The sequence below is a fragment of the Dendrobates tinctorius genome, unplaced genomic scaffold (assembly GCF_039654945.1).
Source record: "Dendrobates tinctorius isolate UK_male_01 unplaced genomic scaffold, ASM3965494v1 ptg000031l, whole genome shotgun sequence".
Taxonomy (NCBI): Eukaryota; Metazoa; Chordata; class Amphibia; order Anura; family Dendrobatidae; genus Dendrobates; species Dendrobates tinctorius.
Genome location: NW_027361699.1, coordinates 7,193,780 through 7,212,626, shown reverse-complemented (window position 1 = coordinate 7,212,626; position 18,847 = coordinate 7,193,780). Strand labels below are relative to the sequence as shown.

Here is an 18,847-nt window from a genome sequence, read left to right as displayed (position 1 = left end):
CCTCCTGACCCCACACAGAAACTTACCCGCATCCAGCACCATGGCAACCTTAACAGACAGCAGTGTCCTGCATACTCTGAGGACCCCGATCATGTGACCCCTGACTCCTCCCCCTCCTGTGTCCTCATCCCAGGGTCCTATGCACAGTCTCACAGAACAGCCTGAATGCGCACCAGCCTTCCCCCTTCTACCTTCTTCAGGGAGTGAGACAAGTGGTGCTCTGCACCGCAGATGACTGCCTCAAGGGCCTCATGCGGCCCGCGGGCCACGTGTTTGAGACCTCTGCTCTAAGGCATACCCTAAATACCCAGTTCTCAGACAATAGAAATTCTCTAATCCTCATAGCCCCTGATTGGGATTTTAAGGAGCCAAGGAATCAATGGGTTTATCTACACCCAGTTGTTAACCAAGAGACGCTCTTGATCACCATTGTTGGTTGAGACCAAATGGAGGGCAGTAATACTCTAAACCTCCACTGACAGGGAGAATAAGGCCTTGACCTTCCCACAATATGTTTCACCGAAACTGATCAACAAGCTATTCCAAATGTACATAGTCCATCAATGTTATCAGACACCTACCAGGTCAAATAAAATGGGTTGCTCTAACACTGCATGTTTGCATAGGTGCGGGAAGAAGCGGCAGATTTTATACACTTGTATTACCTTCCTATTGCATATTTTTGAAGAGAGGTCATACCTTCACTGGAACTGAAGGGCAGAGGCCAACCCTTCAAGTATAACTTTGTAACACTATCCCTCCTTCACAAAACATTTCAATTGACACAATGAAGTCAGGTAACGTTCTCCTGGCATTTGCCAGGCCCAAATTTACCATCAGACTGAAATCCACAGCTCCATTGGTGGCGGCTTTACACAACCACATCCAACACTTGGCACTGTGCTTGGTGATGTAAGGCTTGAATGCAGCTGATAGGCCGTCGAAACGCATGCCATGGAGCTCCCACAGTGAAGTTTTTGTACTGATGTTAACGCTAAAGAATGTTTGTAAATGTAGTTGAGTCAACAGAGCGATGGTGACTTATACACTATGCGCCTCAGTAACCCAACTTTATAATTTTACGAGGTCCGAGTTACTCTGTGGTTGAGTTTTTGTTGTTCCTAAACGCTTCCATTTTTCTATTATCCAAGTCAAAGTTGATTGTAGAATATTTTAGGAGGGAAGAAATTTCACGAACTGGCTTGTTGCAACAGTGGAATCCTACTATAGTACCATGCTTGAAATCAGCAAGCTCTTTGGGAAGAATGTTTATGATGGCAGAATGAATGACTAACAGTTTTATTACCATAGGTAAATAAAGTCTAAGTTAAAAACCCGAATCCAAGGATTAATAGGCATTTCCCAATCCTTTTGCCCATATAGTGTATTTTCACATTAAGCTTACAGTTATAGGGAGCAAAAATATAGAAAAAGCAACCTACCACAAATAGCAGCGGCAGTTACATGTCCTTCTTCAAAACGCGGAAAGAGGATGAGTTTTGGAATAAACAGTGTGTTGTAGAGCCATATGAAAAATATAACCCCGACACAGCACCATCCCTGAGGGTCAGCAACAAAGTGTATAGACAGCCCCATCATTCATAGTCTGATTTTTTTCCTGTAGAAAATCTGTATCACAGCACTAATCTGTAAAAACATAAGGATTTTAAAATTACACACAGTGTGCTGTGAGAAACAAAAAATGGTGAAAAGTGAATAATGGAAATTTAGTTACAATGTTACCAAAAGGTTAATGGCAGGGCTGTGGAGTCGGTAAGCCAAACCTGCGACTCAGACTCCTCAATTTCCCTTACACCGACTCCAACTCCCACATATATTGCTTATATTTAAGTGAAAAATTTATTGTAGTATAATGTTAACATCAGACATTTTATCATTTTATGATACAATAATCAAGATATTTAGATAGAGCATAATATATATGTATTGGAATACAACTTTAGAACACAAACTAATAAATTGAAAATATGTAATACACTATGTAATATCGAATATATATAGTAGGGATTCAACTCGCTCAGGAGCAACGGGAGACAATCAGAAGGCACGTTCCTTTAAAAGTTCATAGGGTTTATTGCTCCATAACCGATAAACCAGCACATAACATAAGGAATAGCCTTTAACTCAGGCGAAAGTAAGTTTAAGTGTCCATGATTTCAGGCTCAGTCCTGGAGCCTCAGCAAACACAGAGGAGGCTTATCCGTCCTCACATACCGCCAATATACATAGGCCTCCCCAGGTCAGCAGCCTCAGCACGTGGTCTTCAGGAAGGTATCACACCTTCCTCCACATAGGCCTGGACCTTCCACAAGGCCCAATCAGATCCATGCGCTCTATCTCATGTGACCGGACCTCATATGGTCCATAACCACACCCACAGGTGATCACATGGCTATGACCTCACTAAAGGTCCTATTACACACAGCCACACATACTTTATTATGACACTCTTAAACACACCCCCTGGGTGGGTTTGTAGGTAACCAGGCCCACCCATCTCTCTAGTTACTTCTCCCTTATACATTGAAGCAACACCTCAGCAATATCATTGCTGAACACCACAAGTCTCCATCCCAAAGCCACCCACTTTAGGATACATAACGGCCATTCCGTATTCTGCCATTCATCCTCTCTCTTGGGACATTCACACAGCGCCCCCTAGCGGACTCAGTGGTTACTACACCAATTAGAGAGATAGATATAGATATATATATCTCACACTATGTAATAAGCTATGTAAGTGGCAAAAACAGTTTTCAACAAAAACATACTAAATAACATTTGTGCAGTCTATGAATTTGTTCTAAGAAATAGGCCTCAATCAGATCCTCCTTCATAGATGACCTCAAATCTGACCTAATAATTTTAAGGCTAGAGAACAACCTCTCTACACTAACTTGGGATGGAGGCAAAGCCGTAACCACATGGGCAACATCTCTAACAATTTCCGGGTATAAAGGAATTGTCTCATGCACAGTCAGTTTTGATGAACGGTTTAATTTTTCTATTTCTTTGAGAGCAAGTGAAACATTTTGCTGAAATATGGTCAATCTGCTTGCTATAGGGGACAGAGTGAAATCTTTTTCCTTGCGGCAACGCTTTGCCTGCTCCATGTCATCCAAATACTTGTCAAAGTCAAACTCCTCATCTGATGAGGATGAAGATATGGCAGCAGTAGCACTGTCAGGACCCAATTCCTCTTGCGACTGGCAGTCCTCCTGTAGGTCATTCATTCTAACTGCTACCTCAGTCAGAGCTTCCTTTCCTTTAGTAAGCTGTTGATCATCAAGCAGTATATGATGACTTGGGTTCACATAAACAGCTGCCAGAAGAATTTTATTTTCCAATAGCTGTGTTGCTCTCCGTTTCATTGAAGCAGAAATGCCATCTGCGATTAAACCTCCTCTTTGGGACAGGCAAAATAGCAAGTTCTTCAACTCCCTTATGAAAATGCCAGGAGTTAAATCCTCAGCTTGTAATTTTTTAGTCATGGTAAATGGATGATTACGCGATTCCTTCAATTCAGCCACCTGTGTCCATTGACCTTCATTTAGGGTTACCTGAGTGTTCGCCATATCTATAAGAAATGGTTTTATTTCAAGCAATCGCTCAATCATTAAATAAGTGCTGCCCCACCAAGTGGCTTGATCGACATTTGCCCCTTTCCCAGCACGTCTCTTCAAGATGGAATCAATTTTAGGGGCTCTGGCAGCAATAACTAATTTCCTCAATTTTCCAGCATGTCTCTCTTGCACACTCTCTTATTGCCAGCTGCAGCGAATATGAAAGTGTTTTGAAGCAGCTTCAACAAGATCATCTATTTCTACAGTATAATTTTGCTGTTCTTCTGTTGTAATATCTGTTTGTCCTCAGATACATGAACAGCACTGTGGCCTTCCATCTCAAGTATACTGAATCCTAAATTTTCTTCTAGCTGTTGTTCATTACTCATTCATCAATTTAATTGTACTTATGTTTGGAGCATTGTCTGTTACAATAGCAAGAAGTTGTTCTTTTTTGAGTTCGTAATCTTGCAGAACTTTTTCCACTAAGGCCTGGAGAAACTGGCTGCTGCGATGAGCTTAAAGCCGGCGTCACACTAGAGTGAAATACGGATGAGTGAGAGGCGTTAAAAAAACGCATTGCACACGGACTAATGATTCTCTATGGGGTAGCTCCCATCAGCCGTATTTTTCTTGTGTATTTTTTACAGGCTGAGGCAATCACAGCATGCTGTGATTGTCAGTGTATTACGACTGTAGTACGCTAATGCAAGTCTATGGGTGCGCAAAAAAAACACATTACACACGAACCAGATGTGTGACTTGCGAGAAATACGCACCCGGTGTCCTTGGGAAAAGCCGGCAATCCAGTGCGAGATACAGTAAATGACAGGTTTTCAAACACAAACGAAAGAATAGATATATACACAGAATGTGTGTATATATATATCTCCTGTCATAGGGCTCTATTATATGTCCATTTTGCAAGCCTGCGAGAAATTCTCAGCATACGGATGTTTACATGGGAAAAATACGCGGCCACACCCTGACAACGGATGACATACGGATCACTATTTAGGGACCATTTATGAGTATTACGGCCGTCCAATACGGTCCATATTTTCTACGCTGTGTGAGACGCCGGCCTTAGTATCTACTACTGCCAGTGTCTTGGTAACAATTTCTTTGTTGTCACAAACATATCGAACATTGATGGCAAAATAGTTCACTCTGTCATATGTGCAGGCATCAATTTTAAGAAACATGAAGAGTCTTGAGAGTCTTTTTAAGATCTTCCTTTTGTTTAAGGGCTTCTTCAATCACTAATTTTCTAATACTTTCTCTTTCCAGAGAAACACCAATGGATGGATAGATAGAGCAGGTTTCTAATCTGCTTTTACTATTGAAAACATTATCTATGAGCTCAAAAACCTTTCAGGTTTTTTAAAAAGCTGATCTGCTTTTGCAGCTGAAAACCGTATCCTCAAAAAACGCAGCAAAAACGCTGTGTGAATGTAGCCTTAGATCAGAAATAGAACAGCCATTTATAGCTCAATTCAAAACTTTCCCAAATTCCTATGAAAAAATATTCAGCACATTTTGCATTGAACTACTGTACCCAATTTATCATATATTTTAGAAGTTGGTCCATTTTATACCGACTCCACCAAAATGAGCACCGACTCCAACTCCACAGCCCTGGTTAATGGCTTATCAGAAACACTGTGGAGACCAGCTGTGGGGAATTGTGGAACTGGACATTATAGTAGCTCTGACTGTGAAAAACTTCCTCAACAGCACCAATATCCAATTATTGGGTGGCATTTATCCTCCGTCAGTGGCTCTCCTCGGCCCCCAAACATTCCACACAATGGACCATAATTGGTTGCAATGATGATGAGAAACTAAACGAAGCTCTGACATTCTAAGGCTTTGAGAACTCCAAGTTTCACTCGAACCCAGCAGATAAAAGCCAATCTGTAGATATTGCTGTAGAAGGATTTATACTGTGCTCCATCTACTAGAATCTAGTACGTACTACTATAAAGTGAATATAAGATTGTTAAATGTGAAAAACTATAAACCAAGTGCACAAAAAGAAATTTGAAAAAAAAGAAAGTGATGTCACTTAGGGAGCAAGGCTAGTATCAATACATCCATCAATGCATACCGGCACTGCACTCTCTTGCCGGCTTGTCACTTCTTATCAGAGTTAGTGACAGAGCGCATTGTCACGGCTTTAAAAATAATATAGCATATGTCAGAATTGACAACTGACGCATGCTCAGAGCGTTGACTAGCCCCAGCCCCCGAAATGACGTTTAATTTCATGGTGAGGGCAGAGGCTGCGGCAGTTACCGATGCTTCTGATCTATAGTGGGGTCTTTTTGAGTATCCCAGCATGCACTGGGGGTTCTCAAACTAAGCATAATCAAAAAATAAAAATAAAGCCATTAGACCGCATAGTGAGGGTACGATAGGGACTTTAAGTATATTAGAAAAGATTAGATTATTACATTAGACATACATTTAAGATTAAAAAATATAGTTTTGGACCACTCCTTTAAGAACAATGTACACTCAGATTACTGCAGGTAGAGAGCGTGTCTGTACATAGCAGGTTCCCTTTATTCTCTTCCTTATTAAGCGATAAAATATTGGGCAGAGTTATGTTCACCCTGAAACCTACTCACAATAGACACATGCGCACACGAGGGTCCTTGAGAAAATAAATTACACACCCATGCCTGAAAGGATTTTGTAACCCCACCAAGAATTTCAAGTTAGATGAACCAGCATGGTTTTGAGAGAAGAAAAACGAGCTAGGACTCACTAGCAAAACATTTATCAGCAATCGCTTAAAAAAAAAAGCTTATTTTTTTTCTATTCCAAGGTCTTTGCAATTTATGTTTTGCATTTAGGAATAAATGATGCAAGAATCAGCCAAAAATTTGCAAAGCTAGTCCATAGCAGGAATGTAATGAAGCAAAGAGCAGCATGACATTGGCCATTTTGAACGATACATTGAACATTTAGAAACTACAGTTGTGGCCAAAAGTATTGACACCCCTGCAATTCTGTCAGATAATACTCAGTTTCTTCCTGAAAATGATTGCAAACACAAATTCTTTGGTATTATTATCTTCATTTAATTTGTCTTAAATGAAAAAGCACAAAAGACAATGAAGCAAAACATTGATCATTTCACACAACTCCAAAAATGGGCCAGACAAAAGTATTGGCACCCTCATACTTGGTTGCACAACCTTTAGCCAAAATAACTGCGACCAGCTGCTTCCGGTAACCATCAATGAGCTTCTTACAATGCTCTGCTGGAATTTTAGACCATTCTTCTTTGGCAAACTGCTCCAGATCCATGATATTTGAAGGGTGCCTTCTCCAAACTGCCATTTTTAGATCTCTCCACAGGTGTTCTATGGGATTCAGGTCTGGGCTCATTGCTGGCCACCTTAGAAGTCTCCAGTGCTTTCTCTCAAACCATTTCCTAGTGCTTTTTGAAGTGTGTTTTGGGTCATTGTCCTGCTGGAAGACCCATGACCTCTGAGGGAGACCCAGCTTTCTCACACTGGGCCCTACATTATGCTGCAAAATTTGTTGGTAGTCTTCTGACTTCATAATGCCATGCACACAGTCAAGCAGTCCAGTGTCAGAGGCAACAAAGCAACCCCAAAACATCAGGGAACCTCCGCCATGTTTGACCGTGTTCTTTTATTTGAAAGCCTTTTTTTTTCTCCTGTAAACTCTATGTTGATGCCTTTGCCCAAAAAGCTCTACTTTTGTCTCATCTGACCAGAGAACATCCTTCCAAAACGTTTTAGGCTTTTTCAGGTAAGTTTTGGCAAACTCCAGCCTGGCGTTTTTATGTCTCGGGTTAAGAAGTGGGGTCTTCCTGGGTCTCCTACCATACAGTCCCTTTTCATTCAGACACCGACGGATAGTACGGGTTGACTCTGTTGTACCCTCGGACTGCAGGGCAGCTTGAACTTGTTTGGATGTTAGTCGAGGTTCTTTATCCAACATCCGCACAATCTTGCGTTGAAATCTCTTGTCAATTTTTCTTTTCCGTCCACATCTAGGGAGGTTAGCCACAGTGCCATGGGCTTTAAACTTCTTGATGACACTGTGCACGGTAGACACAGGAACATTCAGGTCTTTGGAGATGGACTTGTAGCCTTGAGATTGCTCATGCTTCTCACAATTTGGTTTCTCAAGTCTTCAGACAGTTCTTTGGTCTTTTCTCCATGCTCAATGTGGTAAGGACACAGGACAGAGGTTGAGTCAACTTTAATCCATGTCAACTGGCTGCAAGTGTGATTTAGTTATTGCCAACACCTGTTAGGTGCCACAGGTAAGTTACAGGTGCTGTTAATTACACAAATTAGAGACGCGTCACATGATTTTTCGAACAGTGCCAATACTTTTGTCCACCCTCTTTTTTATGTTTGGTGTGGAATTATATCCAATTTGGCTTTAGGACAATTCTTTTTGTGTTTTTTCATTTAAGACAAATTAAATGAAGATAATACCAAAGAATTTGTGTTTGCAATCATTTTCAGGAAGAAACTGAGTATTATCTGACAGAATTGCAGGGGTGTCAATACTTTTGGCCACAACTGTATGCCACTGCTGACTGATACAAACATTAAACTTCTTAAAGGGAACCTGTCACCTGGTTTGACCGAGAAGAGCCACCACCTTTCAGGCCTCATATACAGTGGGTACGGAAAGTATTAAGACCCCTTTAAATTTTTTAGTTTCATTGCATCCTCATTCCATGGTAACTTACATGGAATTTCAGCATCTCCTGACCAGTCAGTGCAGGAGTTCAGCGCTGCGGTGGCTGAGATTCCTGCACTAGAAGCCAGGAGCGGCGTACATGCCGCCCCTGGCTGTTAACCCCCTGAATGCCGCGATCGAGCACGATCACAGCATTCAGGGGGAGGCAGAGGGTCGGGAGCTCCCTCTGCCTTCTGATCGGCATCCCAGTGGTGTAATCGTGGGGCCCGACCTCTGTCATGATGACCCAGGGTTGTCATAACAACCCAGGGTTGTCATAACAACCCCCGGGTCATCCAGCTACGGAAAGCCTCCGAGACCATGCTCACAGCATGGTCTCAGAAGCTTTCAATATAGGTATAATACATTGCAATGCTGGAGCATTGCAATGTATTATACCTGCAATTAAAGTGAAAAAGTGAAAGTCCCATAAAGGGACAAGGTAAAAATACATTTTTAAAAAAAAAAAAAAAAATGTAAAAAAATTAAAATAAAATTCCCCTACAAAAATACACATTTTTTTTTTTTTTTACATAAAAATCGGTATAGAAAGCGATCAAAAAACGTCATGTGCCCGAAAATGGCATCAATAAAAACGTCAGCTTGTCCAGCAAAAAAACAAGCCCTCACATAACTATCGGCCGAAATATGGAAAAATTATAGCTCTCAAAATACGGCGATGCAAATTTTTTTTTTTTTGTAAAAAATAAGCATCTTTTAGTGTGTGACAGAAGCTAAACAAGAAAAAAGGTATAAATCAAGTATCGCTATAGTCATACCGTCCTGAGGAATAAAGTCGCCTAATCACTAATGCCGCATGAGGAATGGCGTAAAAAATAAAAACAATTCTTCACCTTTTATGGATTTGTTCATTCTGCCTCCCAAAGATCTCAGTAAGGCGATTACAGTGATTCCCCCCACATATGGGGTATCAGCATACTCAGGACAAATTGCACAACTTTGTGAAAAAAACAAATTGGGGGCAAACAGATCATTTTTGTGGAAAAAAAATATGATTTTTTTTATTTTCATCGCTCTACGTTATAAACTTCTGTGAAGCACTTAGGGGTTTAAAGTGCTCACCACGCATCTAGATAAGCTCCTTGGGGGGTCTAGTTTCCAAAATTGGGTCACTTGTGGGGGGTTTCTACTGTTTAGGCACATCAGGGGCTCTGCAAACAACATGACATCCGCAGACCATTCCATCAAAGTCTGCATTCCAAAACGGCGCTCCTTCCTTTCGGAGCTCTGCCACACGCCCAAACAGTGGTTTAGCCCCACAAAAAGGGTATCGGCGTACGCAGGACAAATTGCACAATAACTTTTGGGGTCCTGTTACACGTGGGAAGATAAAAATTGGGGATGAAAAGATCATATTGTTTTCACAAACATGATATTTTAATTTTACGGCTCTATGTTATAAACTTCTGTGAAGCCCTTGAGGGTTCAGAGCTCTCACCACACATATAGATAAGTTCCTTGGGGATGGGGGGGGGGGGGGGGTCTAGTTTCCAAATGGGGTCACTTGTGGGGAGTTTCCACTGTTTAGGTACATCAGGGGCTCTCCAAACACGACATGGCGTCCGCTCTCGATTTCAGCCAATTTGACATTCAAAATCTCAAATGATGCTCCTTCCCTTCTGAGCACTGCTGTGCGCCTAAAAATTAGTCTTCCTCCACACATTGGATATCAGTGTGCTCAGGAGAAACTGCACAACAAATATTGTAGTTCATTTTCTCCTGATACCCTTGACAAAAAAAAAAAAATTGTGTCCGAAGAAAAAAATTTGGAGAAAAAAAGTTAAATGTTCATTTTTTCCTTCCACGTTGCTTCAATTCTTGTGAATTACCTAAAAGGTTAATAAACTTCTTGAATGTGGTTTTGAACACCTTGAGGGGTGAAGTTTTTAGAATGGTGTCACTTTGGGGTATTTTCTGTTATACTGACCCCCCAAACTCACTTCAAATGTGAGGTGGTCCTTAAAAAAATGGTTTTGTAAATTTTGTTGGAAAAATGAGAAATCGCTGGTCGACTTTTAACCCTTATATGTACCTATATGTACTCTGGGCCTATCTGATCAGGGATGTATTATTATGACATCGCTTTCGCCCGCGCACACGTGTTTTGCGATCGACGCTAGGTGTCCGCTGACACCCGGCACTAAGAGTCACGAGCGGTCAGACACTGCTCCCGGCACTTTACCCTCTAAATGCTGCGATCAAAAGTGATCACAGAATTCCGGGAGCCGGCAGAGTGCCAACAGCCCCTCCGCCTTTGGATCAGAGGCGGAGGGGCTGCAGTCAAAGTCAAATGACGCTCCTTTTCCGAGCTGTGACGTACACCCAAACAGTGCTTTTCTCCCACATATTGGGTATTGTCATGCTCAGGAGAAATTATACAACAAATTTTGGGGTCCATTTTTTCCCTGTTACCCTTGTCAAAATAAAAAAAAAAATTTGGATATGAAATTTCACAAAAAATTAAGTTTTTAAAAAAAAAAAAAATTCCTTTGAAACACCTAAAGGGTTAATTAACTTCTTGAATGCAGTTTGACGACCTTGAGGGGTGCAGTTTTTAGAATGGTGTCACTTTAGGGTATCATATAGACCCCTCAAAGTGACTTCGAATGTGATGTTCCTTAAAAAAAAAAAAAAAATGTAAAAATGAGAAAAAAAAAAAAAAGAAATCACTGTTCAACTTTTAACCTTCATAACTTCCTAATAAAAAAAAATTGGTTCCAAAATTGTGCTGCTGATGTAAAGTACCGCCGCTGTGCTGGTATGCGTGACTCCCCCTGTCGCTGTCCTGGTATGCGTGGCTCCCCCCTCCCCGTAGCTGTCCTGGTATGCGTGGTCTCCCAGTGGCTGTACTGGTATGCGAGGCTTCCCCCCTCCCATCCTTGTATGCATGCTTCCGATTACAAAAAAAACAAACACATCCTAATCACCCTCCAACGTACCCTCGAACTTACTGTGTTGCGCGATCACGTGGCCCCGCTCATTAAAGTAATGAATATTCCCTCCAAGCCTATGGGAGTGGAAATGCGTGCATATTCATTATCTTAATGAGCGATGCCACTTGACTGCTCAGCACTGGAAGAGCTGCCGGAAGCTGGAATCAACGAGATGTTGCGAAGGTTCCGGGACCAACGAGATGCTACTAGGGCATGCTGAAGGGTGAGTAGGATGTCTTCAGGAAGCCGGCGGCTGCGGCAGTCACTGTGCACGCAATAAGAGAAACGAATATTTGTTTCTCTTTAGCAGCGGCACAGGCTGTTGCCACAGCCGCCGGTTCCTGCCCCTGTGACCCGCTGCTCCAATGCTCCCCTTCCCTGCTGGCCCTCTGGGACAATAGACTCATGTATAAGCCGAGGGGGGCATTTTCAGCACAAAAAAAAATGTGCTGAAAAACTCAGCTTATATACGAGTATATATGGTAGACATGTGAGAAATGTTATTAACTATTGTGTGACATGTCTGTGATTTAAGGGCCACAAAAATTCAAAGTTAGAAAATTGCAACATTTTCGCCAAACTTCCATTCTTTTTTCACAAATAAAAGCAAGTCATACTGAAGAAATGTTACCACTAACATGAAGTACAATATGTCACGAAAAAATCTCAAAAATCACCGGGATCCGTTGAAACGTTCCAGAGTTATTACCTCATAAAATGACAGTGGCCCGGTCATTAACATGCAAACCACCCTTGGGGGTAAAGGTGTTAAAGCCATGTTTTTTTTTCTTAACTTAGAGAACACCTTTAAGTTTTAACTTTAAACTTTTTGTAATGTAGAGGACCTGATTCACCAAAGCTTCCACTCCAGAATTCTGGCTTAAAAGCTAAATTTAGGCGCAACTTGTTTGTTGTTTTCATGACAATTTCTCCCAGCTCCAACATAACAGGCATAATGCCACAGCTTGACTAATTCATGACAAGCTGTGAGGTTCCCTACATCAGAAGTTTTACTCCAGTACCTGACTGAAGTAAGATCTCTGGTATAGCACATGGAGGCGCACACCACTCTTCATACGCTCCATATTCATAAATAGGAGTGCACCCCTTTATGAATGAATCAAGAAAGTCTGAATCCTGCAAGCTTCCTCATCAAGACCGTTGTGAATGTCAGTCGTGATGAATCAAGGACAGAGTGTATGGAGCTCTTTTGCCAATATTGCATACAACCTCATCACCTGCACTATGACTTTCACATTGTCTAGCGCTAGCATATCAGTCGCAGGAAAGTTGGGGGGGGGGAGTGGAGGTTGACACAAGCACCTTAAATGCTACTGCCAGAGAATGACAGCTTTTAAGCGGTTAACAGTGACTGAAGCTTAACCAAGATTGCTGCAGTTACAAGGAACCTGTTGGCTTATACATGATGCCTGAACCACAGGCAGCATGTATCAGGCACTGGCTGTATGATCTCTGCCCGGTATGTTTGGCTCTGAAGCACTGCAGTGTTTCAGGGAAAAACATACTTGAGACAGAGCTCTCCCCTAAGAGCATGTATAGGGAAAGACCTGGCACTCCATTGGAATGGGCAGGGAGAAGCCTCCAGGCAAACCGCCTGTCCAAATTATATAGCGGGGGTGTCTCAAACCAATGTCAAATATTTAGAGGTAGCAAATTGGTATATCATGATCAATAAAACATAACCTTTAATGATTCTTTAAAAACCATACATCAAATAAAAAAAAAAAACATGTGCCAAAGTGCAATTGTGCAGTGTTCTAATAAAAACAAACCGTTTTGTACTAAATAAGGTACCATATGGCCCTGGACATTAACGTATTTCTTGTCCAGGTGTTTCAAAACCTGGAATCTCCGACCATATGAGCCTTGTATATTTGTAATTGTGTGCCGACCAGGCCTTTATGTCATCAGAATTAATATTACTTAATAGACATATATCCAGCCCGTATATAAATTAGCACAGCATATGTACAGCATCGGTCAAATGCATAAGCATAAAATCACCTCATGAGCAAATTGTATCCATTTATGATACCACTATAGAAACTGAGACCGCTGTACTTATCTTTTAAACGCTTCTATAAAGAACGGATGATCAGGTAAGGTCCATCTGAAAACCCAAAATCGTGACCTGATCTCCAGACTTGTCACCCAACGCGTTTCGTCGATGCCTGACTCATCAGGGGTATTGTGACACCTTCTTCTGGCGCATAGCACGCCCGTTGTAAGATAGCTGCCTTTTATAAATCGCGGCATACCGCGGCTTGTTGCCGTTTCCGGTTGCCCCGTACAGTACTTCCGGTTTGCGCATGACGCCGGCATCTGCTCAGGCAACTTGCCCCACTTCCTGGGTTTTCCTAAACAGACGCCGCGCGTCATGTTGAGACAGGAACCGACCATACCCTGCCCCACTTCCTGGGCGTAACCGGGCATGTCAGTCTGCATATCAAGATATTGCGTGATTGGTCTAGGCAGTCACCTGACCATCACGTATCAATAGGAGCCGCTCACTTTATTTTATTGCATCAATCTAATAGTGCGGCTTCATTTAATCAATCATAAATGTTGAATGCGTCCCCCTATCATTATGTATACGGGACCCGAATTATTAAGTCATTTTATGATTGCATAGGCGTTATGAATCAGTACAAAACGCCAACACCCATATTATGGACATTGACAGGAATTATCTTGTGAATGAAAACAAATTCTTTACACCCCGTCATAGGAAAAGCAGAAAAAAGAGTCAGGATACCAACTGCAAAATATGTGTGATGTGGAAATTATTCATTTAATTTAATTTTATTGCATGCATAAGAAGGGGATACCACCAACCTCCATATATCTGTAGGAATTATAGAAAGGGTGCCCGCTAAATCTGGCCCTATAGGTCCCTAACTAGCTGTTCCCTACCTCACGCGGAGGTTGGCACCCTAAATTCCTGCGCAAATGGCGCCCCCACTCCTCGTCGGCTCTCCCTGAACTAAAAAGCCCTATTAAAACTCCCTACAAGAAGGAAGAAAAGGATAGTGTCTCATTCAGTCCTTTGGGATATACAGATTGTAATGAGAAAATCCAATAGGTTTCTCTTTGGAGTATGCGTTTATCCCAATCACCTCCTCTTGGATTTTGGGGGACCTTTTCTATGCCCATGAAACTGACTGCCTTCACGTCACCCTTATGTCTTTGATTGACATGGGTGGCTACCGGTGTATCACGTTTATGAATTATATCTCTATGGTGTTCGCCTACCCTAACCCTCAGCTCCCTCTTGGTCTTGCCGATGTATTCAAGGCCACAGCTACAGGTGATTTTATATACCACTCCTATTGATCTACAATTAATGAATTGACCAATAGGGTAGATCTTTCCTGTGACATTGCTCTGAAATTCTTTGCTCTGTTGAATAGAGGTACAATATTTACAGCTACCACATCTGTAACAGCCTTTCGGCTGTGTACCTAGCCATGTTGAGCTGTATGAGGTTTTCTGGGTATAATGGCTGCGGACCAACCTATCCCTTAAGGAGCGGCCCCTTCTAAATGTAATTTGTGGATTGTCCGAGATCAAGCCTCCCTTCTTATGCATGCAATAAAATTAAATTAAATGAATAATTTCCACATCACACATATTTTGCAGTTGGTATCCTGACTCTTTTTTCTGCTTCTTTTCCTATGACGGGGTGTAAAGAATTTGTTTTCATTCACAAGATAATTCCTGTCAATGTCCATAATATGGGTGTTGGCGTTTTGTACTGATTCATAACGCCTATGCAATCATAAAATGACTTAATAATTCGGGTCCCGTATAAATAATGATAGGGGGACGCATTCAACATTTATGATTGATTAAATGAAGCCGCACTATTAGATTGATGCAATAAAATAAAGTGAGCGGCTCCTATTGATACGTGATGGTCAGGTGACTGCCTAGACCAATCACGCAATATCTTGATATGCAGACTGACATGCCCGGTTACGCCCAGGAAGTGGGGCAGGGTATGGTCGGTTCCTGTCTCAACATGACGCGCGGCGTCTGTTTAGGAAAACCCAGGAAGTGGGGCAAGTTGCCTGAGCAGATGCCGGCGTCATGCGCAAACCGGAAGTACTGTACGGGGCAACCGGAAACGGCAACAAGCCGCGGTATGCCGCGATTTATAAAAGGCAGCTATCTTACAACGGGCGTGCTATGCGCCAGAAGAAGGTGTCACAATACCCCTGATGAGTCAGGCATCGACGAAACGCGTTGGGTGACAAGTCTGGAGATCGGGTCACGATTTTGGGTTTTCAGATGGACCTTACCTGATCATCCGTTCTTTATAGAAGCGTTTAAAAGATAAGTACAGCGGTCTCAGTTTCTATAGTGGTATCATAAATGGATACAATTTGCTCATGAGGTGATTTTATGCTTATGCATTTGACCGATGCTGTACATATGCTGTGCTAATTTATATACGGGCTGGATATATGTCTATTAAGTAATATTAATTCTGATGACATAAAGGCCTGGTCGGCACACAATTACAAATATACAAGGCTCATATGGTCGGAGATTCCAGGTTTTGAAACACCTGGACAAGAAATACGTTAATGTCCAGGGCCATATGGTACCTTATTTAGTACAAAACGGTTTGTTTTTATTAGAACACTGCACAATTGCACTTTGGCACATGTTTTTTTTTGATTTGATGTATGGTTTTTAAAGAATCATTAAAGGTTATGTTTTATTGATCATGATATACCAATTTGCTACCTCTAAACCGCCTGTCCAACTAGTCTCCCTTGCAGCTCGGTCCCAGAGGGTTTTAAAATGGTGTAGTGTTTCAGAGTCAAGCATACCTGACAGAGATCATACAGCCAATGTCTGATACACGCTAGCTGTGGAAAAGCCAGGATGTGTCAGCTGACAGATTGCCCTTAAAGACAGATACCAGTGTAACACAGCCAGCATCTGAGTATACTGTTGGCTGCACCCGATACGTGACCTACATTTCTGGCAGATGTTTTGAATGTGTGAAAGTGTTTTTCACAATATAATAAATGGTTAAAACAGAAAAAGAATGTAAAAAAACAAGAAACTCATGTTATGAAAAATCTTCAACAGTGTCAAGAATGGAGGGACTTTTAATGTTATTGTTTACTTCTTGTTCTTAGCGCTTGCTATAGCTAGTCTTAAACTGGCCGGATCACTGAGGGACAGTCCTTTTAAAAGTAGGGTAGTCCTCAAGTACCTGCAACTAGATGTCTCCATTGTAGAGACCACATTTCGATGGGAAAAATGGGGGCACATGCAGCTCCATAATTCTCATCAAAACCAGAAATTGGTAGGGAGATTGACAATGAGGTCCACCCTGTGAAGTGGACTTCACTGTCAATCTTCCTACCAATTTCTGATCTTGCAACAGATCCTCTATGGCGTTGTGGCTTTAATGTGACAGAAGCTGATGCACTGTTAAGAAAGCTTAATTCTGATTACATAACACATACTTTCCCTTTTCAGCAAAGTATCGGTTTATCAAATGTCACAATTTCCTTTCAGTTATTGAAAGCCCACGCACATGTAGCTTGGTAACAAGAGTGTTTTCGCTCCGACCTGTGTATATTTGTACGTGTACATTGTATCAGCGAGATCTGGTCTGACAGGCTTCACATGCTTTCCATCATTGCAGAATCACCAAACAGAAACGTCGCCATGATGGTGATACATGAATTATGAGGACGTGTCACTTAACCAATTAGGTGAATTAGAAAAGGCGAAACGCGCAGACATCTGCGTTAGTAATACATACACCATTACAGAATTAGTCGTAGGCCGGGTTCACAAGAGTGAAGTTCACGGTCTGCATATGTACCACAGCCTCGTGGAGGGTATCCCGATCTGAACTCACACCCTCGTGTGTCTATGGCATCATGGTCAATGTGAGAAATATGCTCCTGTAAACCCAGCCTGCCAAGGACGACCCCTTACAAATGGAAGTGTGCCCGTCTAGCCCCCGCAATCACCTGGTGGGCAAAGTCACATCCTGACAATACTGCCAAGTCTCCAACCATAAGTGGTGCATTTCCAGAGCTGGGAAATGGGGAGTTCAATACTAGAACACGTCAACTATGGTTCCCGTCCCGCCTCAAGAAGTATGGCGGACAGGAGTAAGTCTGTTAGGAAGACTACTGCCACACACAAGGCTGTACATACCGGCGGAAGCGTGAGGGCATTAGTGCCTGTGTATGGCCATGTCAGCGGCTAGAGAGAAGAAAGCTTGGTCCCCCTTAGGGCTCTTTCACACATCCGGTTTCAGGGTTCCGGCGGCGTGTGGCGAAAAGCCGTGCTGCCGGAACCGGCCTGTAGCAGTGACACCGGATGTGGAGCCGCCGCATGTACATCCGGCACAATGCGGCGATCATTACTTTCTATGTGACAAAAATGGATCCAATTCCGGATCCGGTTTTCACCGCATCGTGCCGGAATCAAAAAGACGGATGTGTGAAAGTAGCCTTAGCTTCTGGCAATGCTTTACCTCAGCTCACATTTGGGCCATACCATTGTAAGAGAGGTAGACACATTTACCCACTGACCTCACAATTCATAAGGAACTGCTGTCTACACTTTAGTTGCCCACTGTATACAGTCAGTGAGGGGACCGGGGCTACAGAACACCACAGGGCGATGACACTGCTACCTGAGCCCTTCAGCTGCCCTACAGTGTACTGGGAGTAAAAGCAGTGCAAAGTATGGCAGCCTCCCTGCAGAGCTGTCCCCCACGTCTCCACGGTGCATCCACTCACCGAGCTCTGGCTCACCTCACACAGCGAGCAGGGACCAGGAGACCCCGTGCATCGGCTGCCTCACATCTGCCCGCTGTGCTATGCTCCCGCCTGCAGTCACCGGCTCGGCTGCTAGTTATGCTCCGCCCTCAGCTTCCTTGTTCCTGCTGCACACAGCGTGCACCGCCCCACACCGACCACAACAACACAGGGCCAGGCAGCATGGTAGACGCTAGACTGTATGGGCTGCTTCCAGGAATGACGTCATTTCCGGGGGCGTGTCCTGACTTAGCAAAGGCAGAAAGAGAAACCTCTTCCATTATAGACATTTGTCTCAGCGTGATGGCGTTTGTCAGCTGCAGGGAGCGTAGTCAGAGGTCAGCGTCCTCAGTGGTCAACATAGGTGATTATTCATTAACGGGTTGATGTCTTCAACCCAGGCAGCATGGCTTCCTGCTCCAATAACAGCGCCTACTGCCTCAGGACGCACGCTGCACTATGGAGACAGTGTCACCCTGGCTGGACGCCACAGTCTGAGCGCAGCTCATGGCTGACTTCTGGGTGTCTACACGTTACACCTGGGTGTGTACGTACTGGCACACCTGAGTATTTACGTACTGGCACCCTGGATATACACATACAGGCCCACCTTGGTATACACACTGGCACACCTGGGTATTCACACACTGGCACACCTCGGTATTCACATAGAGTCCCACCTGGGTATTCACAAACTGGCACACCTGGGTATCCACACACTGGCACACCTGGGTATCCACACACTGGCACA

The 18,847-nt window shown here is 43.0% G+C and overlaps 1 protein-coding gene across 3 annotated transcripts in view; it reads right to left on the bottom strand.

The window, feature by feature from the left end:
* ZDHHC21 (zDHHC palmitoyltransferase 21) overlaps window positions 1-18,350 on the bottom strand; it is a 79,456-nt gene extending 61,106 nt beyond the window's left edge. The window contains exons 1-2 of one of the 3 annotated variants that reach the window (XM_073572163.1): window positions 18,079-18,350; window positions 1,443-1,647 (exon numbers count right to left, since the gene is read on the bottom strand). In XM_073572163.1, coding sequence (XP_073428264.1) covers window positions 1,443-1,599 — 157 coding nt within the window. In that variant the 5' untranslated portion in view covers window positions 1,600-1,647; window positions 18,079-18,350. The remainder of the gene's footprint in view (window positions 1-1,442; window positions 1,648-18,078) is intronic. The other 2 variants (XM_073572164.1, XM_073572165.1) reach the window with 2 other exon arrangements.
* Between the last annotated feature and the right edge of the window lie 497 nt (window positions 18,351-18,847).